We start from the raw sequence: 26071 nt of genomic DNA on the forward strand, positions 1-26071 counted from the left end.
CTTGGGCATAAGCTGTGGAGGTGGAAAAGAAGGCATCCAGGCGAGACATGAACTCATGGATCTGGGCCCTAAGGCCTACAGGAGCTCTGTGCAACTTCTTAGTTGATCTGAAGTTGCATTAAAATGAAAAATTTCCCCAAAGAGTTAAAAACAATACTACGCAAAGCTCCTTAACTGGTACTTGGGAGAGGACACAATAGAGTTCAACCTATTTTCAGTTTCTCCTGCCACCATGAAAAGTACATTCGTCACCTCTCTCTTTAACCTCTACACATGTGAACAAATAGATCCCGTGCACTGAGCTCAGGTTAAATAGCACTCACCAGAAACAAACAGCAACCACACACATCACTCACAAATGGAAGCCGGAAGAGCCTCTATCTTCACTATTTTGATGACTTTTTAATGCTTTCAAGGTAGTGAAAACATCTCAACCTTTTCAACCCAATCATGGTGCTGTCTCTTCTCCTGCGTTTCTCACTCTTCTCGTCTAGTATGTTTATGGGACGCACAGCCCTGTTCTCCAGATGCCGTCTTAACTCCTTTAGAGTGGAGCTGGCACATGAGAAATGGTTCTTCCACGCAAAGACCATCATTCTTAGTGGCCAAAACCAAATCCTGCCTGTGACTTCTTGCCTAGCTCACCAGCGGGACACCTATTATCTAGTCCACTCTGCTCATTAATGACAAACCCATTTCTTCACGTATGGTGGTCAGTATTCTTACAAACCTTACCCAGCTGGGGAGCTGGCTCCCTGGCAGAGTGCTTGCTAAGCATTTGCAAGGCACTAAGTATAATACCCAGCACTGCAAAAATAAAAATAAAAAACCGAAAGACAATGAAAAGCAAACCTTACCTTAACTACCTAATACTGCAAACAGAACAGGCTTAGGCTCTTCCCCACTTTGATATTCAAGTTCTCCCATTATTGCTCTCCTCCTCTCCCCTCTGTACCTATCCAGAATTATCCACTATTTATGAATACAATTCTCCTCTTCAATTAGATTTAGTTATTGTTCTCCAAATATAGCATGACATTTTAACCACAGTTTTGTTAATGTCATTCCATGCCTAGAGTAACATTTTCTCCCCCATATCTCCCCCACATCTCACTCAGTATTGAAATAATAATTTCCTTTTTTTGGCCCTGACGTGTGATCTCCCTGCCTCAGCCTCCTGAGTTGCTGGGATGAGAGGTATCCGCCACCATGCCTAGCTCTACCTTTCATCTTTCAAAGCCCAGACTAAATGCTTTGGATCTCAATGAAGAAATATTTCTTTCATCTCTGATACTTACCATCTTAAAAAAACCATGGAGCCTATCATACATGCCTCGGGAAACATGCGTTGGTATGTGCATATAACCACTCACAGCGTACACACACTCGATACCCGATTTCACCAAACTATCAAAGGCACAGCCTTTAGCTTCCTGACTTCCCTCGTACACCATCATGCTACCTTAAAACTTAACAGTCAATACTTGCTGTTTGTTAAATGAAGCCACCTTACCTCTGAGTGCTACCACAGCTAGTTCAAAAGCACTTCTCAAACAAACCTATGATTCTGATCATCTTTATTTAACTATTTTTCTCTTTCCCTCAGAAAATTCTGTAAAAATAAGTATAATATGTGAGTGCCTCCTGTGTGCTTCTCCGGTAAAGCAGGGAAGGCCGCGTGCAGGGAGACTCGCTACGTATGTGGGCTCCACTGCAGAGGACTGTGCTAATCAAGGCTAAAGAAGTAGGGTCACTGAATTATAATTAAAATTCTTGATACTTACAGCTCGTGCTGCTAATGTCATCAATACCCCTGTTAAAAAGGTCAGATAGTATCCTGGGTATACCCCATGCCAAATGGCAGAGAGAAAGAAAGTCTGGATGGTTGGACTGATGGAGGCCCGTTCATAACACACCCTAAAAACCACAAAAAAACACAAAGAACCAAGAGGAGTGAGTGGATCCGAGCTTACCAACCCTACACTGATCATTCTCCCATTACTTGGCAGGATTTTAGTAGCCAGAAGAACAAATACTATCTATCTTGGGTAATAACTTGGTCTGGAATCTCAGGGATGTTACGATTATTAAGTATCAAATTTAGAAACATAAATTCAATTCCTACTTTCCCACAACCACTAAATTATCATTTCTACTATTTGGGAGTCTCTAAAATTTACCAGAAATTTATAATTAATATTAAAGTTAGAGGTTTTATTCTACATATTTTTTTTCTTTGTCTCCCCTCCTCCCCTTTTTTGATGGCACTGGGGACTGAACCCAAGGCTCCTTTCCGCTATGCGATCTACCTCTGAGCTATGTCCCAGCCCTTTTTGGTTTGTTTTTGTTTTTTACTTTGAGACAGGGTCTCACTGAGCTGCTCAGGCTGGCCTTGAGCTTGGGGTCAAGGAGTAGGATCCCAGCCATGAGCGATTTTATTGCTTTTGTTAAAAACACTCAAAACTTTCAATTGAACATGATTCTTTCTGGTAAATTTAATAGGCTATGCTTAGTCTGAAATTCTCCTATAATAGGGCATATAATTCAGATGAAAATGAGCTTAAAATTTAAAATTAAATATATAAGTATAAATATATAAATAACAACAATAACATCACACAACAGATGAGTTGGTCCGACACTGCTGGGGGCCTGGCTGGGATCAGGAAGGCATGGTAAAAACGAGGTATCTCAAGGGGTAAGATATTCAATTGTTTTAAAGAAACACTACAAAGGCAGGCGACTTTGAGCCCTCTCTGAACAGGAACAATACTTTAAGAATAAATTCAAGACTGAGCAGGTGCCTGTGGACACTGGAGAGAGAGCCTGGGTGTTCCGGTGTCATCCTAGACTGGACAGGCCCTGCTCTGCCCAGGGCTGGTGCCCTCTCCTTCTGGGCCGCACATCCTAACTGACATCCTGGGGCTCAGGCTTCTGAGAAATGTCCCCTTGTTTCCCTGCGTGCCATGCTGCTCCTGCTCTCTCACAATACCCCCCATAGGGATCAGCAGGTGCCTGGTCCACTGCTGTGCTCTGAGACCTCTGGGGGGACTGGCCTATCTTTGGGCCTGTTCCTAACACATAAAGATCTGTCAGACTGGAATATTCAAACTGGAACTGTTCCAGAAAACCTGCAGCACATGTAGAGTGGATATGTACAGAGTTTCTTTAAAATCACATATTGGGCTTGGGATATAGCTCAGCTGGTAGAATGCTTGCCTCGCAGGCCCAGGTCATGGTTTCAATCCCCAGCATCAAAAATCCCAAACCAAAACCAAAAACAAAAAAACCACTCCACATCTCTGGGGATGGCAGCAGAGGCACTGAGGACTCGGGCAGAGGAGCAGAAACTGGCTGAGGAGGTGGTGATAGAGAACCGTGACTCAGGCCCAACTGTCCTGATCAGGTGGGTGCTAACAGTCTTTCCTAGGTTAATGCCAAAGCCACAATGTCACTTAACACACCATGAATTTAATTGAGAACATGAATTCGACGAAGTTCAACTTCAAGTACTAGATGCCAAAATACATCTAAAAATGTTCTTGAAGAAACATACCTTTTGAGCCAAAGAGCTGTCTGGATATTCCAATTATCAAGAAACATCTTGAAACTTGTTGACATCTGAAAAACAAAGGAAACTTTTCTTTGGCCAACAAAACAATGAAGCTATAAATATTATGCTGATGAATTAAAACTTCCGCATAATGATGATAGCAAAAGATTCCTCATTTCTTGATGCTATTTTTCGCAGATAGTAATAACATCATTCTTAAAAGGAGTTAATTTTTGAGAATGAATAAATGCACTCTCTTTCTCCCGTGTGTCAGTATTTACAAAGCTTGTCATGAAATTACTACAAAGAAAGTCCTGCTGAGTACACAAACACCTTTGTCCAACACCAAGGACTGGAGTGTCTACCTCATCATCTTCCTTTCTCCCAATCCCTGCCACTGTCTGGGTGAAGTGGGAGAGGAAGACTGTGTTTTATTTTATTTTAATTAACATTTATTTGGGGCTGTGTTGGGGATTGAACCAAGGGTCTTGTGCATGCAAAACACTCTACCTCTGAGCTACATCACCAGCCCTCTTCTACCATTTTAGACTCCATGGTCCATTATTTACTATTGTCTTATCAAAATCCCTGAGGCCTTTGTCTCTTTTCCTTTCAACCTGCCTGCCCATCATAACCCCAGCCCCTGACAGCAAGCTGCCTCCTTCCCCACAGGCATATCTGCAAGCCAAGCCTGGAACAGCAGGGGCATTCTAGACCTCCAGGCTCATGGTTCTCAACTAAAGCAACCTATAGGACACTTATCTGTCCTTATCTCAGTTGACACCTCAGGGACACTTAGCAGAGCTGTCCACACTCTCCTTGGAAAAACTAATGCTTTTCTTGATGTTATTCCACACAGCGCCCCCAAGAGGATGAAAACTGGTCCTAGTGGGGTGCATAAATCCCGTCTTTTCCTGTATAAACCACGTGCATGCACACAGTAGACCAAGAGACACACAGTATGTCCACAGCACTAACACTGCAGGGGGACGACCAGGGAACAAAGTGCTGGGAAGGCTCTGCAGGTGGTGACCACAAACCGAAGCCTGGACCACCACCACACTTGCGTCCCTGGCTCCGCATGAACCCATCTTCCCTTCCTCTTCTCCATTTTTCATTCCTCACATTATTAGGAAGATTTCAAAACAATTACTACAATCGCATTTCACGTGGAGATAATGCAAAATTGATGCCCAACAAGGACATTTTAGAAACCATTATTAGATCTAACAAAATTAATAATAATTTTTCTTTTTTAGGACAGTCTCAAACTTCTGGGTTCAAGCAATCTTCCTGCCTCAGCACCCCAAGCAGGTGAGACTACAGATATGTACCACCCACTACACCCTGCTCAAATGATTTAGCATCATTTAATACCCTTTTTGTAGTCAAACATCCCTGTTTGATTTGTTGGCCACAGTCTCCTTTAATCTGTAATAGTCCCTCTCCACCCTCTACTTTTTCTATGCCACTAATGTGTTTTAAAAAACAACCCCACAGGTCATATGTCTTATGCCCTGTGAAATTTCCTAATTCTGGATCTGACAGTTGACTGACTCCTCTCTATTCCACATTCCCTCTAAACTGAGAAAGACCCAGAGGCCCCACTCAGGTTTAGTCACCGTGGGAAACTTCCCCGGGGCCAGCGCTCTGCTTCCTGCAGCTCCTCACTGCAGAGCCTGCTGACCATGCCGGGATCCTGGGTGGGTCCAGCCTGGGCCATTTTCATAAAGTTCCCTGTTGACCTTTTACCTACAGTCTTGCAATTTCTCCTGCTTGGAATAAAGCTTCTCACAGGCTGGCGAAGCATCTGCCTGGCTTTCCCTCTTCTCCCTGCTTCTTTTCCTGATGGCCACCTTGTCTGGCCTCCTGTGCTCTTTCAGATGCACCTTCTCTTCTCTCAGTGGTCTCTGCTGGCCTTGCTCTTAGCTTCCCCCAGGGCTATGAGTTCTAGTTCCCAAATTACAATTCTGGGCTCAGGTGTCTCTGCTGATTGACCACTTGTCTGCCTGCTGAACAACTTAGTGAGTCTGAGATTTACACACACTCTCTATCTCTCCAAACCTGTGCATCTTTGTTTCCTATCTCAGTGAGAGGCATCACCATAACCCTGGTTGCTTAAAGCAGCTATGCTTGACCTACACCTTGTTTCTCTGCTGGTTCCAATTCATTACCAAGTTCTGTTGAATCTCACACACAGCGCTCCTTTCTTTCTATTCCCTCTGGCAGTTTCCTAGTTTAAGGCACCAGCATCTTGGATTAATACTATACCTCCCAGCAGATCTCTGCCTGTAAGGACAACAAGTTCTACATGCTGGATCCTTCTAGAACATGTCTCTGGTTTCAGCTTACTCACCTGCCCCTGTAACATACCTGCAGTGCTCCACCACTGCTCCTGCAAGAAAGTTCAAACCCCTCATATGGCCTCTAAGACCGTGCTGGGCATGCCTGGCCTTGCACACCTTGAGCCCAAGGAGCCCTCACAACTGCCTAAACCTCTCATCCTCTCAGGCTGCTCCTCCTACCTGGAGTACCTGGCAGTCTCCTGCTTAAGACATCTGTCCCTGAGACACCCGCACTAAGCTAAGCCCCAGTCTGAAGAACACTATATGCCTAGCCCTCTCTGATCAGAAATCTGATGGCACTGCTGGAGGGCCCTCTGGTACCCATCTTATTCCTTGGTTCCTTGGCACAGGGCTGGTCATCAGTAAATACTGGTAGAGTGACAGAATGATAATTTCTTCATGATTTACTCACCTCTATTTGCTGAATTCTCAAATTGGAAATCAAGTCCCAATGAGCTGCTCCATTTCTGTCATATCCTCTGAAACCAAAGCCTGCAGCATTGTTAATAGCATCAGCTGTAGCAAAGTAAAAAAAAAAAAAGAAAAGAAAAGTATTAAGAACTTTTGTAGAAATCTATATCCTCCCAGATGTGTGTTGTGCTTTATGTGTCTCTTATTATTAAACAGTATAAATAGATGTATTCTAAGGAAGGTTAGAAACATTATCACACACATTGAAAATAACTACCCCAATAAGGGCAATTTGAATAATCAATGAAATATAACACATTAAGCATGAGTAAAGGGCAGGTGTAATTTAAGACCTGCTGGCACCAACAGGCTAAATAAAGGTACATACTGTGTGTAGAAAATAACTTTGAAACTCTACAATGCTTCCTGGAACACAGCCAAAAGCATTCAGCACCAAACTGCTAGGAGATGCTCCACTGTGAGATCACCATGTTCCTTTTAGACACATATTTGACTATATTATAAAGAAGAATATATAGATGAGGCATGTTTTCATTTCAATTTTCTTCTGTCTTAGTTCATTAGAATCCACTCTACATCTCCAAAATCTGTTTTTTAATCCTTTTCACCACAATGCTCAATTAGTTATCTTTGATTTATATATCTGCTTGAATTCTCCCTCAAATAAGCCCTTTCCCAATCAATTGGAAAACTTTATAACTTATGCTGTTTCTGCTACAACCAAGAGTAAGCTGAAATCCACCAAAAACCAACAGAAGACTATAGATATGCACCCCATCCTTAAGTTGTTTTCATTCCATATTAGTGTTTTAGTATATTAAACAGGATTTTCAAAATTTACACTTTGGAGGAAAAAAGAACACATGAGCTAGACTGATCCCTTTGTCAGGGTTAAAGAGCTTAGCTGCCTTTGGTCCAGTAAACAGGAGCCTTTCAGGTAAGCATACTGATACAGGAGCCTTTCAGGTAAGCTTATTGATACAGGAGCCTTTCAAGTAAGCCTACTGATAGGGCAACACTCACTACCAGCACGGCAGCACGGCAGCACGGCAGCACGGCAGCACGGCAGCTCGGCAGCTCGGCAGCACGTCTGTGCTGAGGCCCTGCTCCACGGAGGCTGCCACCTCTGGTTTCTTAACTTGCTCACTTTTGCCATCTTTTCTGGCCTGCTGCCATCTGGAAGTAACTCCTCTCCAACGGCTCCTCTCCCAAGGGGACTGGCTCAGAGACCAAACAGCAGGTGAGGCCTCCCTTTATCCAGCCCCCAACAAGAGCCTGGCCTGCACCTCAGGTGGCCCGAGGTTCCTCAGGGTGAGGTGAGGTGAGTGACCCATGACTCCAAAGAGCCAACCACTGGCATCAACTCAACTTTGACCTGTCCCTATACAGACCAAGTCAGGGCTATGCCAACTTGAGTTAAAAACAAAAAACAAAAAACTGTTCAAATTCCAAGAAATGATCTATTTGAAGGGGTGAGAAGAGGGCAGGTGGGAAATCTAGAAGCCTGATTCCTATTTTGAGAAACCTTGAAATGAAAAATTAAACATTACTGTTGAGGTAGCCATTTAGTATCAAAGAAACTAAATTTAAAAACATTTATTTACAAGAACCTACCAAAGTAATTACCCACATGATCCATTCTTCTTTTAAAAATTATGATCAAAATGCAAAAACTATATTAAAGGATGATACTGGAACTCTTGGACCCTGGACCTCCAGATATCACAGAACTCCAATTTGAGAACCAAATGGACAATTAAAAAAAAAAAGGCTCAGGAGGAGAGGGGATGGGCCCACTCAGATGCTGAAATAAGCCTCACTCTGCTCCTTGCCTGATCCAAAACTGCAAGTTAGATTGCAGATGTTAACCACCACTAATACCTATAATAGCATAGCACACTACAAAGTTAAAGCATTTGCTGAATGAATAAATAGCCTTATAAGCTCATGGCAAAAATTCTTTGAATGTAGCTCCATTTCAAATTGTTCTGATCAAATTATGTCCTTAAAGAGGAACTGGGAAAAAAGAAAATAATCTTTTCCTGGCTTATCAAACCAAATATTGGGGTGGGGGTATACAATCTTCTAATCTTCTAATTTTTCATTTCAAGGTTTCTTCTAATTGTCACAATTAGCAAAGAAATAATTAGTTATGAATCTCTTTTTCTCTTTCATGTGTGATACTGGGAATGGAACCCAAGGGCCCGTGTGCTGAGCAAACACTTTCAGTGGTGCTACATTCCCAGCCCTTTTTGTTTCTGTATCTGGAGATGGTCTTGCTAGATTGCCCACATGAGCCTTGAACTTTCGACCCTCCTGTCTTGGCCTCCCACAGTGCTGGGATTACAGGCCTGTGCCACCATGTCTGGCATTCTTATGCATTTCTTAATGAAACCCTACAAATGCTGGGTGGGTATGGAGAAAATTCAGTCTCAATTTAAAGACAGAATACTTATTTATTTATTTATTTATTTATTTTGGTGGTACTGGGGATCGAACTCAGGGGCGCTCTACCACTGGGCTACAATCCCAGTCCTCTTTATTCTGAAACAGGGTCTCACTAAATTGCTGATGTTGGCCTGAACTTGTGGTCTTCCTGCCTCAGTCTCTTGAGCTGCTGGGATTACAGGACTGCTCCACTACTGTACCTAGTTTATAAGTGGTATCACAGGTGTAAAAAAACATCTTCAGAAGTGTTTGTTCACCACTAAACAAAGCACGTAGTAAACGCCAGTGCTCAGCCTGCTCCTAGCATCAGGTGACTGACATGCTTCTTCAAGTGTTCACTCAGCCACCAAGTACCAAACACAAGGCAGATGGACACAGCGTTGAGAACAGAGGGTCCGTAACCAGTGGGTCCAAGCACAAGATGACACATATCCAAGAGGTTTTGATTTGTCCGGGGACATGTATCTCTGTCTCTTTACCAGGACAGGAGCTGGCCTCAGCTGTCAGCCTCGGAGGTCTGCTAAGGCTCCTTTCAGCAGGGTGGCAGGGTCTTGGGAAAGCACTATTTCTAAATCCCAGTTTCCTCCTTCCTGTGTGGCCCCAGCTACACCTGTCAAAGATTAGGTACTTCCACAGTTCTTGGCTCATGCATGTAAAACTAGCCATTTTTTAGGGCTGAGGTTGTGGCACAGTGGCAGAGCACTTGCCTAGCAGGCGTGAGGTACTGGGTTCGATCCTCAGCACCATACATAACTAAATAAGTAAATAAATAAAGGTACATCAAATAAAAAGTATTTTTAAAAAACTAGCCATTTTTCACATGCTAAAGTCACATTCAATCGTAAAAACCACAATTGAGGGTTATCTTTTCTCTAATACCTGCTTTACCTATTGGGCATAACCAACAACCTCTTTTCAGTGTACCAATATAATTTTGTTCACTTTGCCGATAAAGTCCTTATCATATGTTTAACAATCTACTTAATCTTAATGGAAGCTTAATATACTCAGATTTTGAGGGGAGAAACTATATATATATTCTAGCTAATACAGAATCTAGCATTCAATCGGCACTTAAAAATATCTGTCACTTCAATGATCTATTAGTTTTTACCTTATAATAGAATGGGCTTGATCTGGTTTTTAGGATATCCCATATGTAAATGGTGGGGCTTATGTCTTCTACCCAGACAACTCCCATTTTTCAAATTGGTCTTTAATTATACATCCTCAAGAGGGTACTCTTGCGCCAGGTATGGTTGGTGTGCCTGTAGGCCCAGTTCCTGGGAAGGCTGAGGCAGGGGCAGCTTGAGTTTAAGAATGTAAAGCCAATTTGGCAATACATAGAAGCCCCATCACAAAAAACAAAACAACGAAGACACTCTCATGATTAGCTATAAGATACACTATAACACAGAAACAGAGAAGTCTATTTACATGTTACTTACCTAAGGTCCATGCAAAATAGTATTTAGGTCTGGCAGCCAGTAGAGACATGTACAGATAGGTAATCTTGGTTGGCCATGAAGCTGTGGCTTGAAAGCGCTCGTCAATGTTGTATTCCACAGGCAACATGTTGGAGATGGTCAAGTGAACGAGCAAGGAGAGCCCACACACCAGGAGTTTCTGAACCACGGATTCCTGCAAGGTGTGAGGCAGAGTCACCACCTGCATCCAAACCCCCTGAAGAGCTCTTACATGTTATCACTGATTCGCATCCTCAACCAGCACCAGCCCAAGGCAGGAGCTGCACAGCACTCAGGGTCTCAGGTGACCCATTGTCCCAAAGGAGCAGCAGGAACGAAACCACAACTCAGACCAGAACCTCAGTTTGTGTTTTCAGAACTTTCAGGGAATAAAAAAATCTAAAAGCATGCACAAGGCTAAAGATGTGAATGCAAATGGATACCAAAAAATATTAACACTATAACGTTTGGTAGATTTTTATGTGAAAGTTAAAATTGATATTAATGTATGTTATTTGGAATCACAAATTGCTAAATTCATTTCCACACTAAAAAACACTTGCAAATTTCCTGGGAGGCAGGTTGCCCAAGGTACAGACCTGGCTGCATCTGTGACGGGAGATGGGGGGATGGGGGACATGGAGGTTGACACCTCCAGGTTTATCTCCCCAATTCTCTTCTTTTTTTTTTTTTTTAATATTTACTTTTTAGTTGTACACAATACCTTTATTTTGTTTGTTTTTATGTGGTGCTGAGGTTCAAACCCAGGGCCTCGCACATGCTAGGCGAGTGCTCTACCGTTGAGCCACAACCTCAGCCCTCTCTTCTGTTGTTAAAATGTGTGTGTGTATGTGTACACAATCATAAATAGACAAACAAACATACAGACACGCTTTGACTCTTGCTTGTTTGTTCTTTTTGTTTGGGCTGTGCTTCTTTTCCTACTTAGCACAGGGACATTTGGCAGAGGGAACTGTATCCTTTTTTTTATTATTGATTTTATTTTTTATTTTTTAAATGACAGTAGAATGCGTTACAATTCTTATTACACATATAGAGCACAATTTTTCATATGTTTGTATATTTAAAAGTGTGTTCACACCAGTTCATGTCTTCATACATGTACTTTAGATAATGATGTCTATCACAGTCCACCATCATCATTGCTAACCCCCTGACCCACCCTTACCCTCCCACCCCTCTGCCCGATCTATTCCTCCCACGTTCCCCCTCCCTACCCAATTATATCAGAGAAAACATTCATTATTTTTTTTGGCGGGGGGATTGGCTAACTTCACTTAGCATTATTTTCTCCAACGCCATCCATTTACCTGCAAATGCCATTTTATTCTCTTTTACTGCTGAATAATATTCCATTGTGTATATATGCCACATTTTTTAATCCATTCATCTACTGAGGAGCATCTAGGTTGGTTCCACAGTTTAACTATTGTAAATTGTACTGCTACAAACATTGATGTGGCCGTGTCCCTGTGGTATGCTGTTAAGTCCTTTGACTCTTGCTTTTGAGTCATTTTATTTTTTTTTTTGGCATTGTTATAAAAAGTATTAAAATAAACATGTTCTTTTATAAATTACTTAACTTGAATTTTATTTGGCTATTTAAAGTACAGAGCTCTCTAAATACAGGTATTCTGTTATACATTCCTTTATCTGGATACATACATATATATATATATATATATATATATATATATACATTCATATATATATTCCTTTACCTTTTTTCCACTTGTATCTTTTTTCTATATAAATATATAAACATCTATGTGTGTGTATATTTATATTTTTATGTGTATATACACATATGCATATTTTATTGTGCTTCATATACTTTCCAGGTTCTAGGCATTTCATGAACATTATTTATATAATAGACAATATATACATCTCTTTAATGGTGAAAAAAAAATTTTTTTTTTTTGGCAGTATTAGGGAGAAGACCCAGGGCTCAGAACTTGCTAGGCAAGTGCTCTACCAGTGAACTATACCCTAGACCTCTTGGTGTTCTGTGGACTTAAAACTATACTACTTCTGTATTTTTAGAAGACCAGAATATTTCAAACTCATTCAATATAAAAGAGATGATTCAGGTCATGAAGGAAAAGACACAACTGGAAAAAAGAAAAAGCTATATCCAAATAAAGAAATGTATAACAGAATACCTAGATTTAGAGTGCTCTGTACTATAAATAGCCAAGTAAAATTCAAATCAAGTAATTTATAAAAGAACATCTATGTTTTAATATTTTTTTGTAACAATGCCAAAAGAGTAACTCAAAGGCAAGAGTTAAAGCATACGCTAGTTGAGCACAGTAGCACATACCTATAACCCCAGTGGCTTGGGAGGCTGAGGCAGAAGGATTTCAAGTTGAAAGCCAGCCTCAGCAAAAGCGAGGTGCTAAGCAATTCAGTGAAGTCCTGTCTCTAAATAAAATACAAAATAGGGATGGGGACGTGACTCAGTGGTTTACTGCTCCTGAGTTCTATCCCAGGTACACCCCCACTGCCCCTCCCAAAAAGCATGTTAAATTCTTTGCAGTTCTTAAAAAACTATTCATTTTATTCTTAGTTGCTCCTTCTTGGTATTGAGGGCTCAAGGACTTTTTTTTTTTTGGGGGGGGGGGTACCAAGGATTGAACTCAGAGGTACTCGGCCACTGAGTCACATCCCCAGCCCTATTTTGTATTTTATTTAGAGACAGGATCTCACTGATCAAGGACTTCTTGCTGCACCTTTTTATACTGGGAACTAAACCTAAGCTCCCACATTAGGCAAGCACTCTACCACTAATCTACATCCCAACTCTTTTTTATTTTTTTGAGACAGGACCTTGATAAGTTTCCCTGGCCTCTTAACAAAAAATCCTCCTGCCTCAGTCTCCCAAATAGCTGGGATTCCAGGTATGTACCATCACACTCAGCAAGGCTACTCTTTCTTTACACAGTCTTCAAATAGCTTACCTATACATTTGAATAAAGGCATTTTAAAAAATAGAGAACAACTAAAAATTGAAAATGAAGTCAGATAAGATAAATGACCCTATATATTAGCCTAAAAATGAGGTATAAAATACTGTGGCCATTACACTATGTCTAGGGGAAGGAAGGAAGGAAGGAAGGGAGGGAGGGAGGGAGGGAGGGAGGGAGGGAAAGAAAGAAGGAAGGAAAGAAAATTAAAGTACCACAGATGTGATCTCAACTTCAAAGAGGCATAGATAGCAGTGAGAACCAATCAGTGCAGGCATCAGGTATCTTTGAAAAATGGGGGACAAGCAGGAGGCCTGAACCTGGGAGAAGAGCTTGTGGAAAGGCAGTTTTAGCCAGGTTTCTCTAGCCACCTGCTTCGTAAGGTGGGAGTATGTGGTGTATACCACCCCCATATACACCTGATTTACACAGAGAAGATGCCTTAATTTAGAGAGGCAGATACCCCTCCATCTTTCTAGCAGGAGGCTGGAAATATCCAGGCTTAGAGACAGGTCTGGAGTAGGCTGGGTAAGATGCTAGAATGAACGTGGAGAGCCTGGAGAAAGTCCACCTCCCAAGGGATACCCTCTGCCCCTGCTCCTGCCCCCCTCCATGACCACCAGTCAAGTCTGTGATGAACAGAAGATTGGGAGATCTCTTACTCTAGAAACCAAACAGCCCCAGAGCAAAGGCCCACAGACATCAGGAGGGACTGGCCAGTGTTGCCTGGGAGCTACCCTCCTCCACAGAGCAGAGGAAATGGCACTTAGGCACAGGCAAGTCCAACTCAAGATGCATCTCTCAGCCTCTTGGAGCCGAGTGAAACTATGCAATTAATTTTGATCAAGGGAATGTGAGAAACTCTGTGGGGGCACCATGATATCCACAGACTGCGACACCCAAGCTGCTACGTGAGATAAGCTGCTACTTTGTTTAAAACCAACTATTACTTTGTCCTACATTAACTAATGTAGATAAAGACAACTGGGAGGAACCAACCAAAGAGCCAACTGGCTACCTGACTATCCTACTTTGGACTCTAAGAGTATGCACGGCCCATGGAGGCACAAAGAGTTTCCAAATGCAACTTGAGGGATTTATAAGTAATTACTGCTATTTGACTTTGTCAATTATATGCCTATGGAATTTACACAAAATATACTAAAATGATGAGAAATTTTAAAATGATATTTGCCACTGTCAACAACTTCTGATAATATCTATAGCCCAAAAGGAAAGCAAGATTTTATAAGAGTAAATTCCACACAAAATAAAGTGAGGTGATATAAGCCTGTATTATTGTTGGGTTTGGTTCACTACTACACTCACATGTTTATAGTTCTTGATATTTTTTCAAATATTTTACAAAATCCCTTGCTCTTCAGATACTCCCTAAAGTGGGGAAGACATGAAGAAAGGGACTCAACATTAACTGATGAGCTCACATGATAAAGCTGAACCCATCACTAAATGTCCAGCATCTTGACCCCCAGGTTTCCATTCTCCTTTCAGCACTCCACTAAACTTATACAAGTTGTCTGTACCATTCTCCCTCAGTGTCCACAGAGGTTCCAGGACTCCTTCCAAATACCAAAACCTGCAGATGCACAAGCACCTTATATATAATGGTGTAATATTTGAATATAGGCTATGCACATCCTCCCATATGCTTCAAGTCATCTCTGGATGACTTACAACAGCTACTACAAAGTGCTGATAAATAGCTGTAATACTGTATTGATGAAGGAATAGGACAAATGTGGACATGCTCAATACAGATGCAATTAAAAAATATTTCTTGTTCAACCTGTGCATACAGAATCCTCAGATCTCAAGGGCCAACTATAATTACCTTCACTTTCTGTTATAGAAGTGAGGCCTCTGAAGGATTAAGTCTCAGACTGGACACATGAAATACTCAATGGCAGAGATTCCAATTTCAAGTCTGAGTCCAACCTAGTTTGATCTGGCATTTCTCAATTAGTACTTAACCAGTAATGAAAAATATGGAGAATAAAACATCCTTCTGGCATGAAACACAATGAGCCACATGGTACAGAAGAAGTTCTGCAAAAGGTTCCACAGTTTTTCACTCACACTTTGCTGCCTGCACATATGCAGGTCGGTGGCTCTGAGAGGAAAGGTGGTGACCCTTTGCTCCAAGCCACATGCAGAGGAAGCACAGGAGCCCCTCTTCTCCATCACACAAACTTTCTGATTAGCCTATGATTTCCCAGGGAATACTTGATTGAATGCAAGGGAAAAAGCCTATAGGAAGCCTGGATGCCTTAGAGCATTCTTTAAAATGCTCTAACTGTGCAGTCCAAACACCCCTGCAGTTCAAAGGACATAAAATTGTATTCATTTGGGAGGCAATTTAAGTACAAACTCCAGAGCCAGGCTGTCTGGGTCTGAATTCCAATTCTCCTCCAGTCACCCAGGAAAGCCTGGTCTAAGGGCTGCGCCTTCCTGTCAGTACTCTCCTCAAGGCAGTGAGGAGAGCGAACACCTCCCAGGACTGCTGGGAAGGCTGCGTAGCAGCTGCCAGGGAGGGGCTTTGTAGAGCCCGGCCAAGTGAGAATTACTAGCATCACTTTACTGCAGGGACCAGAAACAGCTTCATGGAAAAGACGATATGTGAAGCAGCCATTTAAAAAGGAACAAGATCTTGACTGGCAACAATTAGGATGAGGAGGGTAAAGCAGGAAATCAAAAGGAGAACAGTGCTTCCTACATGCGAATCCCAAGGCACAGGCCAAGGCATCAGCCTGGAAGGTGATCCGGGTCCAGTCCAGAAGGGAGGGCTCGCATGTAAAACAACGCCACACCCTTATACCACGTCATTCTCACTAAGGGATTCAGCACGTAGAGTCTGTTCTTTAATCATGACTGTACTTCTACAAGGCATCACTACTAAGTATAATGTGAAGAATCGTTTATCTTGAAAAGATAAAAGAAATAGGGAAATTCAAAATGTGAAAACATCATCATTTTAAAATAAGATGAATGAACACGTGTTTTCATAAAGGTTCCAGATACATGTCGTGGGCTTACGTTTGGAGATGGCTCTGTTCTCTCATACTGCACCTCTTCTTTTCCGTTTTCACCTGACTGTGTCATGTGGTACGACCTGCCTTCAATGAAAGTAATGTAGTCTTTGTAAGAGCAGAGTGGGCCCGCCAGGATGCCCATGAAGTTACAGTTGTAACTTACATACTCCAGGAGGCTTGGCATGCGCCTGCAAGGAAAAGACGTGCAATTGTGAGATGAAACCGTTTGAGAGATTTCACAGGAATAATATTATCTACTTCTGTTTTCATCATGTTCACAATAAAAGAAGATTAAATTTTCATCTGCACCCACACAGTAAAAACTTAAAAGACTGGGATGTGGTAAGGCCCAACAGTATTTCTGGGTTTGAGAGTTTCTATGAGCACCTGTATTAGCAACTACACTTCTACATAGATTTCTCACTGAGAAAGAAACCTAAGGCAGACACGACATGGCATAAAGAGTCATCTATTCCTAGTCACTTGCTCACTCATTCAACAAATACATGTTGGGTATCAACTACCAGCATGTGCCCAGCATGCTCCAGTGTCTTCAGATACAGCAGTCAACAAATGGAAATTCTGCATCATGAAGCTTACTTACCAGCTACAGAAATTAGATGATCAAATACATACATATATTATTTCCAGAAATGCTAAGTGCTCCAAAGAGAAGGTGGTATTCTATAATATTAGGAAGTCAGAAGCTTGTTGCAATGGTGCACACCTGTAATCCAGCAACTCAGGAGGCTGAGGTAGGAGGATGGTGAGGAGTTCAGGGGCAGCCTTAGCAACTTAGCAAAGCCCTAAGCAATTTAGAGAGACCCTGTCTCAAAAAATAAAAAATAAAAAGGACTAGGGATATAGCTCAGTGTAGAGCATTCCTGGGCATAATCGCTAGTACAAAAACATAAATAAATAAAAAGACAAAAAGAAGTATTGGGCTGGGGATGTGGCTCAAGTGGTAGCGCGCTTGCCTGGCATGCGCGCGGCCCGGGTTCGATCCTCAGCACCACATACAAACAAAGATGTTGTGTCCGCCGAAAACTAAAAATAAATAAATAAATAAATATTTAAAAAAAAAAAGAAGTATCAAAAGGCCTCACTTGTAAGGCACCTTTGGGTAAAAGACCAGAAGGAAGTGAGAGGTGTGTGAATGTTGGTGGTGACAATTCCAGATACAGGCAATGGCCAATGATACGCCCCTAAGCAAGGCATGCCCACAGCAGGATGGCCACAGGCTGGAGCACACTGACCTGGGGACAATGGGACCTGCCTCCTAAGTCATGGTAGGAACCATGGGTTTCATTGTGAATGAGATGAAAACTATAGGAGGGTTTTAAAGATCTGTGTTTCAGAAGCATCACTCTCGTCCCTGTACACAAACAGAGCAAGGGAGAAGTAGGGGGCAACCAAGGCATGGGGGGCCTTGGGGTGCACCCTGCATCAATTTTGGCAGTAGAACCGTGGGATCTGCTGATGGGTCACCACAGGGCCCACAAGGCAAAGGAGTCCAGTGCATCTGAAAACATTTTTAATTTCATTGCCTTGAGGCCTATCCAAATGGCATGTGATATCCAAAGTATACCAAGCATCCTGGTTCTCAATGCAAACAGCAGGGTAAAAGTGAGTGCTCAATACAGACAACTACAGACTACACGTTATCATATAAATGAGTAAGGGGCATATGTGTTTATTTCTTAACACAAGTTCTACTAAGCAAGTCTACTGTTTGCTGCTAGTTACAAACCATCACAGATAAAAGAAGAACCTGGGGGCAGTGAACAGTGTTCTTGAACAAGCTATAATCTTTTCTCTAAATGAGACATGATCGCTCTTAAAAACACACTCTGGACAACGAGAGACAGAGAGAGTGTGTGTGTGTGTGTGTGTGTGTGTGTGTGTGTATTATTTTTATGTAAAACTAACCTATAGAACAACACACTACATCCTGCCCTTTGACACTGTTTAGATGAACAGCCAAAACTCCTTTTATAATTTTTTCAGAATTATTGTTGTACATTTAAGTATTTGGAATCTTAAATATTTTCCCCTTTGAGCTCAAAGCTGATGGGTGAGAATGTTTCTAGCATTCGCCATTGGCTTGTCCTGCATAATACTGACACAAAACACTTTCCCACCGCACCAAACACTGGACAGGCACCTGCAATCTCTGAGGAACATAGACACTCCATGTCCCCCGGCTGCACAGCTCCACTCTTAGCATCAATTCTTTTAGACCCAAACCTGGGTCAGGCTGACCCAGCACGGCTCAATCTCACCAAGTCAAAGTACTGTCTTGCAATGCACAAGGACAGGAGAAACGCTTAACCAGGAAACTTGCTGAAGTGATTCCCACTCAATTGTCATGTTGAATGAGTAGTTTTGTGCACTGACATAACCTCTGCTATTAAAATGAGAACTGAAGCCCGACTGTGATACTTCTTTATGATACAAAATCAAGTACTCATTCTTTCATTCCATCAATGCTGACGTGATACCAGCTATGCGTGGTCTTACGTTAAGATTTCTCAGCCCTAGAATTACAGACATTTTTTGGCAATAATTCCTTATTGTGGGGACTGTCCTGTGCACATAGAACGTCTGACAGCATCCCTGGCCCGTACCCATATGATATCAGTAACACCACCCACCAGTTGAGACAATCCAAAATGCCTCTTGACCTTGTCAAATGTCTCTGAAGGAAGAATCACTTTAATTAGTAAATCACTACTTAGGTGATAGGTTTTCAGATGACTGACAAACCAAAGTTCATGTCCTTAATGACTTTATGTTTGGGGGAGAGGGAGTGTGACAATTAAATAATGCTGTGTAAAATTTGACAGTAATACATATTAGGAAGAAAATCAAGGACATACCAGGGGCTAGAAAGTGAAAGGAGGGTAGGGAAGGAATTTTTGATAGGGTGGTCTGTAGAGGTAAGAGTGCACTGAAGTCAGGCATGGTAGTACACACCTGTCGTCCCAGTGACCTGGGAGGGTGAGGCAGGAGGATATCAGGTTGGGGCCAGATTTAGCAACCTAGAATGAAGCTGTCTCAAAATAAAAAATATAAACAGGGCTAGGGATGTAGCTCAGTTGGGAGAGCACCTGCCTAGCAAGGGCAAGGCCCTGGGTTCAAACTGCAATACCAGGAAAGGAGGAAAAAAAAAAAAAAAAGAAATGTGGTAGTGCTCTGGGTTCCTATTGGGCCTTATGTGTTGTGGTCAGATGTCTGAAATTTTATTCTAAATTACATGGGAAACCATTGGAGGTTTTCATCAGGAAAGGCAATAATATAACCCAAAGCACATAAAGACTCTCTGGCTGCTAAGTGGAAAGGAAGCTACAAAGGACAGGAAAGAAAATAGAAAGACTAAGTTAGGGAAATAGGGAGACTAAGTTAGAAAACCTGCCAAGTAGAAAATGAGTGTCTGGGCAGAGCTGAGAGCAGTGGGAATGGTGAGCCATGGTCAGGTTCAAGAGGCAGGAGGATATCAAGTCGAAAGGACCTTGACTCACTGGTAAAGTGGATTTATACTAAGAAAATCCCCCCCCGAAGGCACCAGTGATGGCGGGCACTGTAATTAACTACAAGGCAACAATGGTGAGAAACAGGAGTGGGGGAAGGAAGAGAGACAGACCAGAGTTCTGTGCTGAACACGGCTATCACTGTCAGTGCAGCGACACTGATAATGAGGCCGGGGCTCAGGAGAGACAGCAACATGTAGGTGGTACGCAGAGGAACTGGGCTGCAGGTGAGCACCTGGAAAAACATGAGATATCTGGCCTGAGTCGTGGAGCACACCAACAGTGCAGGAGATGAAGGGACAGAGATGGAAGAGGAAAATCACATGATGCAGTATCCTGGAAGGCTGGCAAGGAGGGCATCTCAAAGTCAGGGGTCAGCAGGCAACTACCACCAAATGGTTGAGCACCTCAAAAAACAAGCTAACAGTGAAATTTGCTAAGACTATGAGCAACGTGGAAAGAACGGGGACAAAAACCTGACTGGAGGGGCAGGTGAGAGAAAGGGGGTGGGGGGATGTAAACAAGAACACCCTGAAGCCAGCCTCTTCCCTTAGGCTGGTGGGAATGATCCACACGGAGGGGGAGAAAAAAGGAGGAACGGGGCAGAGTCAGTGTGGAAGTGAACAGTGGATTACAGACAGTTAATTCCTGGCTCGAGGAAAGAAAGTAGAGAATTTCTTTTCAGATCTCAGGCGGTTCTGAGGGGCACTTTCTTTTGCTTTGTGTTTTTGTGGTGCTAAGGATGGGTCCCCACCCGTGCAGGTCCACAGTTCTGCTGAGCCACGTTCCCAGCCCACCTAATAGGCTCTGGGATCGTAGAATAAAGTAGAGTTGCTTTTATTTTCTCCAAAAAATAAAGTTTGGGGAGTCTGGGAGAAAGGAGACCATGTAATGTCACAAGAGAGGGAGAGCTGTGGAAACCAAGGATGGCACTGACAGCCCGTGACAGATTCAAAACCAAAACAGCCACAGCCAGGGTCTTCCCCCAGCTCCCTCCACTGTTCAGGCAGGGGGAGAGCTGAATTGAACCAGGTCTGGGGATCCGTCAGGTGGCTATTCAAGAGGGAAAGGGGAAACAGAGCACAGGGTGCTGGATCAGGAACTCAGAAAGGCTGGAGAACCAGATCCAATTAATCCTCATCAGTCAGTGCCCCCGAGGAGCTGGGTACTGGTAACAAGACAGAGAATATCAGAATAAAACACTTTTTTTTTTTTAAATGCTGATTTTTTTTCCTTTTTGGGAGGGGGGTTTTAATTTTGAAGAATTTGCATTTTGACACAACATCCATAAATGGAATACAACCTCTCATTCTCTGGTTGTATATGACGTAGTGTTACACAGGTCTACATGCAGTCATATGTACATAGGGTAATAATGTCCGATTCATTCTACTATCGTTCCTACGCCCCAGCCCCCTCTCCTTCCTTCATTCCCCTCTGTCTAATCCAAATTACCTCAATTCTTCCCTAGCCCCTGACCCTTATTGTGAATTAGTATCCACATATCAGAGAAAACTTTCGGTCTTTGGTTCTTTGGGACTGTCTTATTTCGCATAGCACAATATTTTCCAGTTCTACCCACTTAACAGCAAATGCCATAATTTCATTCTTCTTTAAGGCTGAGTAACATTCCAATGTGTATGTATGTATGTATGTGTGTGTGTGTGTGTGTGTGTGTATATATATATATATACATATACATATATACCACAATTTCTTTATCTATAAAACAGAACATTTTTTAAAGGCATGCTCCTTGGGATCCAAGGGGAACATCTGTTACAGGTCTGTCTCCTGTCACAAACGTCATCTCATTCTGCTAGTAGATGTGTACTTACCAGCTGAAGACTCAGGAATAAGTATTCTATAGGAAATTTTTCTTTAAGTAAAATGAGTATCTGATCTCTAACTATATTAGTTGAGACAGACCTTGCCAGACATTAAGCTATTCTTTAGATTATGCGACAGAATATTGGTAACAAATGAAGAAGCAGCCTATGCCAGAATTAATGCCTCAAGTTAACAATAAGCAATATCTGAATGGTCCTTCATTTTTTCAAAATGTGGCATCTGTGTGTTATATTGATATATTCTGTCTTGGCCAATGCCTGCTATCAAGTTACTGGTCTACGAATGGTGGCTACGACTACTACTAATAATTACTACGTGGGAGACATACTATCATCCGCATTAAAGGAACTCAAGAGTCCCAGGGAGAAAAACTTAGCAGACGGCCTCCTGGTCCACAGGAGCTGTGTACTCTATGAATACCCGGGGGCAAGGGTCTAGGGGAGCTAGTCTCACATGGCAATGTGTAGTGGCAGGGAGGTAGGAGAGGGAAGCAGCCTGGGCTTGCCTGGGCTTTCCTGAACCAGATAACTCTAGAAAGACCAAGAAGCCTTGGCCACACAAGTAATGCATATTCTAGGCAGAGGTGGTCCGCGAACCTGGCAGGACATAATACAAAGGCACAAACCTTACAGCCAAGCCCCTCTGTGATGGAGTCAGTTCTTCATCCTTTCGAACCATCCCTGAGAAACAAACAAAGGTAATTTGATCAATTATGAATTCTCCCAAGAGGGCATTTTTCCCCATTCATGCTTACATCACCTGAAATTCATGCTATATTCTCAACAACTGTCCCTTTCTTTCTCATGGCAACAGTTTGAAACATGTGAAAGGACCATCATGCAGTCTAACACACCCAGGTCTGTATAAGATAAACAGCACACAAACAAAGCCACTAACATGACTGCTGTCTAAAGGAAACTTGTTAAATTTTAAAAATTCCGATATGCTAGTACTTTTTAAACAACAAAAAAAAATTTTTAGTTGTTGACAGACCTTTATTTTATTTATTTACATGCGGTGCTGAGAATCGAACCTAGTGCCTCAAACATGCCAGGCAAGTGTGCTCCTGCTGAGCCCCAGGCCCAGCCCCATGCTGCTACTGTTTTAAACTTACAAATGTATTATTCTTAACAGTAAACGCTATGACTTTTCAAAAAAGCAGCCTTAATTTTTTTTGATTGTTGGATGATTTAAATCACTAAACATCTGTGCTACAAAGTAAAATCTCAACATAAAGCAAGGAATAATTTCCTTACCCCACATGACTCCAATGAACAGAAACTCAAATCAAAATTGTATTCAAATATATTTCTTCCCAAATAGGAAGTTATTTCTATGGCTACATATCAGTTTACTAGATCTATATCCTTTAAAATATATATACCCTAAATCCAATCTAAAGACCAAAAGGGGACTAAATTAAGAAGCAAATAACAGACTTAGGAAATATTTACAGCAAATATGATACAGTGTTAACATACCCTTAAGAATCAAAACCAAACCAACCAAAACACATTAAGGCGGACAGGAAAACATGAAAAACAAACCATACAAGAAACCAGCATTCAGTTAATGTATAAAATGCTACCTTTATGATTAATGATGATGACAGATTTGCAATTTCATTAACAATGAAAATGTGATCATATAACATGATCTCAATTATGTAATACATTTTAATATTATTATGTGTGTATACAAAACAAAGATAAGAAGAAAATTGTTAGTCTTAAAATGCCACAGGAACTATCCTATGGCCTAGGAACCTAAAATGCCTAGGAACTATCCTAGGCACTGGAAGCAGAGGAAAATAGAATATAAGTGTTGCAGCACTTATATTCTGGTAGGGAGAAAGAATACAAATAAAAAATAAATGTACTACTAAGAAAAACCCATGTCATCTTCCTCTCCACCAGTGGAAAAAAGCACCAGGACTCTAATGTAAGGAAATGACACAAAGGTGTGATTTGAAATGCACTATGGATCATCACAGCCTTGTACATAATAGGGAAAAAAAAAAAAAAAAAGAAACTACCTATGTATACAACAATTAGGGAATGGGCAAATAACTGCACATTTACTTTTTTTTTTTTTTTTAATATTTTTTAGTTGTAGTTGACAATACCTTTATTTTATTTATTTATTTTATGTGGTGCTGAAGATTGAACCCAGGGCCTTGCATATGCCAAGCGAGCACTTTACAGCTGAGCCACAACCCCAGCCCCCACATTTATTTTTGATAATTATATAAAAAGAAAACTAGGGCCTGGGGTTGTGGCTCAGAGGTAGTGCTCGCTTAGCACATACGAGGCACTGGGTTCGATCCTCAACACCACAGATAAATAATAATAAATTAAATAAAGGTACTGTGTCCAACTACAACAACAAAAATATTTTAAAGAGAACCAGGCTTCCTAAGAACACAAAGGAAACATTAGTACAAAGCAGCTCTGGCAGACAGACACAAAGGATCATTATTTTTTTCTTTGGACTTAATTTGCATTTTCAAATTTCCTTCAGTGAATATATACCTACATTTTGTAATCAGAAGGAAAAAACCTTAAAACTGTAGACCAGAGAAAGGTGAACAGTGGTCCGGAAGAAGCCAAGGAAGACTTCTGGGACTTTAAACTCTGCTTTCTTCCCCAGGTCAGAAACACTGCTGTCCATCACTTTCTTTTCTTTTCTTTTTTCTCTTTGTTAATAGTCTCTATATTTTTTAGTTATAGTGGACACAATATCTCTATTTATTTACTTTTATGTGGTGCTGAGGATCAAACCCTGAGCTTCACACATGCCAGGCAAGCGCTCCACCACTGAGCCACAACCCCAGCCCCTGTCTACCATTTTCTTAAAAACAAAAAGAAACCAAGGGCTCTCTCTGGAAATGAGGATCAGTATTTTTTAGAAAAGCTCCTTACCATTCTGTGGGCAGGGACATTGCTCCTTTTACCAGGAAGGGGCCACGGTAACAGCCCCGTTTGGGAAGCCAAGCCATGCTCCATGTCATATTTGTGCTGTTTTGTCAGCATTTCCACGCCTTTGGTGTCGTGGGCTTCTGTGTCCATTTGATTTGCTATCCTGACCGGGGAGGCCACTATCATTTTAGAGTAGCAAATGAGCCAAGGAAAGTAGAAATGGGCTTAAAGGAGATTCTCTTAGACCCGTTCTGTGTTTTGTGTTTCCCTGTACAAGGAATTGAGCCTCCCTTCTCAGTTCACAAATGGGGCACTTAAATAGAATGACCAAAAACAGATTAAAGACAAGATGCTAGTTTTTAAAGCCAGAAATCCAACCTAGTACAAGTCATGCAGCCTGCATCTGATAGGAAACAAGGCTCCCCACCTTCCCACGCCAGGCACAGGCCCCAGCAACACTGCACGGTCCTCCTGGGAGGCGCCAGAGAAAACATGCCACACACTCCCGCAGCCAGGCAACAAGCACATCTTCAGGACCTCATCTACCTGAGGCCTCAGCAATGCCATTCGCATACTTCAAAACCAGAAGGAAAGAGAGGGAGGGAGAAAGAATACAAATAAAAAATCTCATCTCATCACCAATCCTGTGAGGGTGACGAGATGTCTGAAAATCACGTCTAGCAGTTTCCGAGACCAAAGAGCACCTGCTTCCTGAGGCTGCCTGTGTGAGCACTGCCCCAGGGTGGCCTCTGAAAAAAGACCAGAGACTCAGAGAAAGGCCCCACCTGCTGAGCCTGCAGTGCTCAGAAAGGCCTACTGGTAAGAAGATGGACCTAGGGCTCACTGAGTTGGCAAAATGTCCCTACCAATATAAATGCTCTCTTATGCCAGATGCAGTGGCACATGCCTGTAATCCCAGGCTGAAGCAGAAGGATCACAAGTTTGAGACCAGTCTCTGCTGTTGAGGCTCTAAGAAACTTAGCAAGACCTTGTCTCAAAATAAAAAAATTTTAAAAAGTCTGGGGATATGGCTCAGTAGCAAAGTGCCCCTGGGTTCAATTCCCGGTTCCAAAAGAATAAAAGAACAGACCAATGCTCCTCATATCTGGACAGTTTGTGCCAACAATATTACTTACTGTGAAGTCCTGCTTGCCCTCTGGGTGCCTATGTGACTGGTCCCTAAAAGCCTTGGGTGCCGAGTCCTAGCGAACTCCCCGGCAGGCCACACTTCTCAGGCCTTGCTGTGACTTGCTGCTGGGGGATCCAGCACATCCTCTGGAACTGCACTGGGGACTCCTGGAAACCTGAGCCTGTTTTCCTCCAGACCACACTACAAGTCCTTTTGATTCTGATCAACTTTGCCTGGAATCCTCACTGTAGCAAGTATGAGACATGAATTCAATGACACGGTGAGTTGAATGGGCTTGGTGTCCCCAACACACAGATGAGGAGGCCCTCCTTTGTAAGACTGCTGGGGAAACAGGCCAG

General features: G+C 42.2%; 1 protein-coding gene across 2 annotated transcripts in view; it reads right to left on the minus strand.

Annotated features, from left to right (window-relative positions):
* Mboat2 (membrane bound glycerophospholipid O-acyltransferase 2) overlaps positions 1–26071 on the minus strand; it is a 130349-nt gene that overhangs the window by 7499 nt on the left and 96779 nt on the right. For both annotated transcript variants that reach the window (XM_027937876.2, XM_071601321.1), the window contains 6 exons: positions 22291–22345; positions 16289–16472; positions 10227–10419; positions 6311–6414; positions 3557–3621; positions 1785–1917 (listed from right to left, as the gene is read on the minus strand). In XM_027937876.2, the coding sequence (XP_027793677.1) occupies positions 1785–1917; positions 3557–3621; positions 6311–6414; positions 10227–10419; positions 16289–16472; positions 22291–22345 (734 nt within the window). The remainder of the gene's footprint in view (positions 1–1784; positions 1918–3556; positions 3622–6310; positions 6415–10226; positions 10420–16288; positions 16473–22290; positions 22346–26071) is intronic.

This window comes from Marmota flaviventris, chromosome 14 (assembly GCF_047511675.1).
Source record: "Marmota flaviventris isolate mMarFla1 chromosome 14, mMarFla1.hap1, whole genome shotgun sequence".
Classification (NCBI taxonomy): Eukaryota; Metazoa; Chordata; class Mammalia; order Rodentia; family Sciuridae; genus Marmota; species Marmota flaviventris.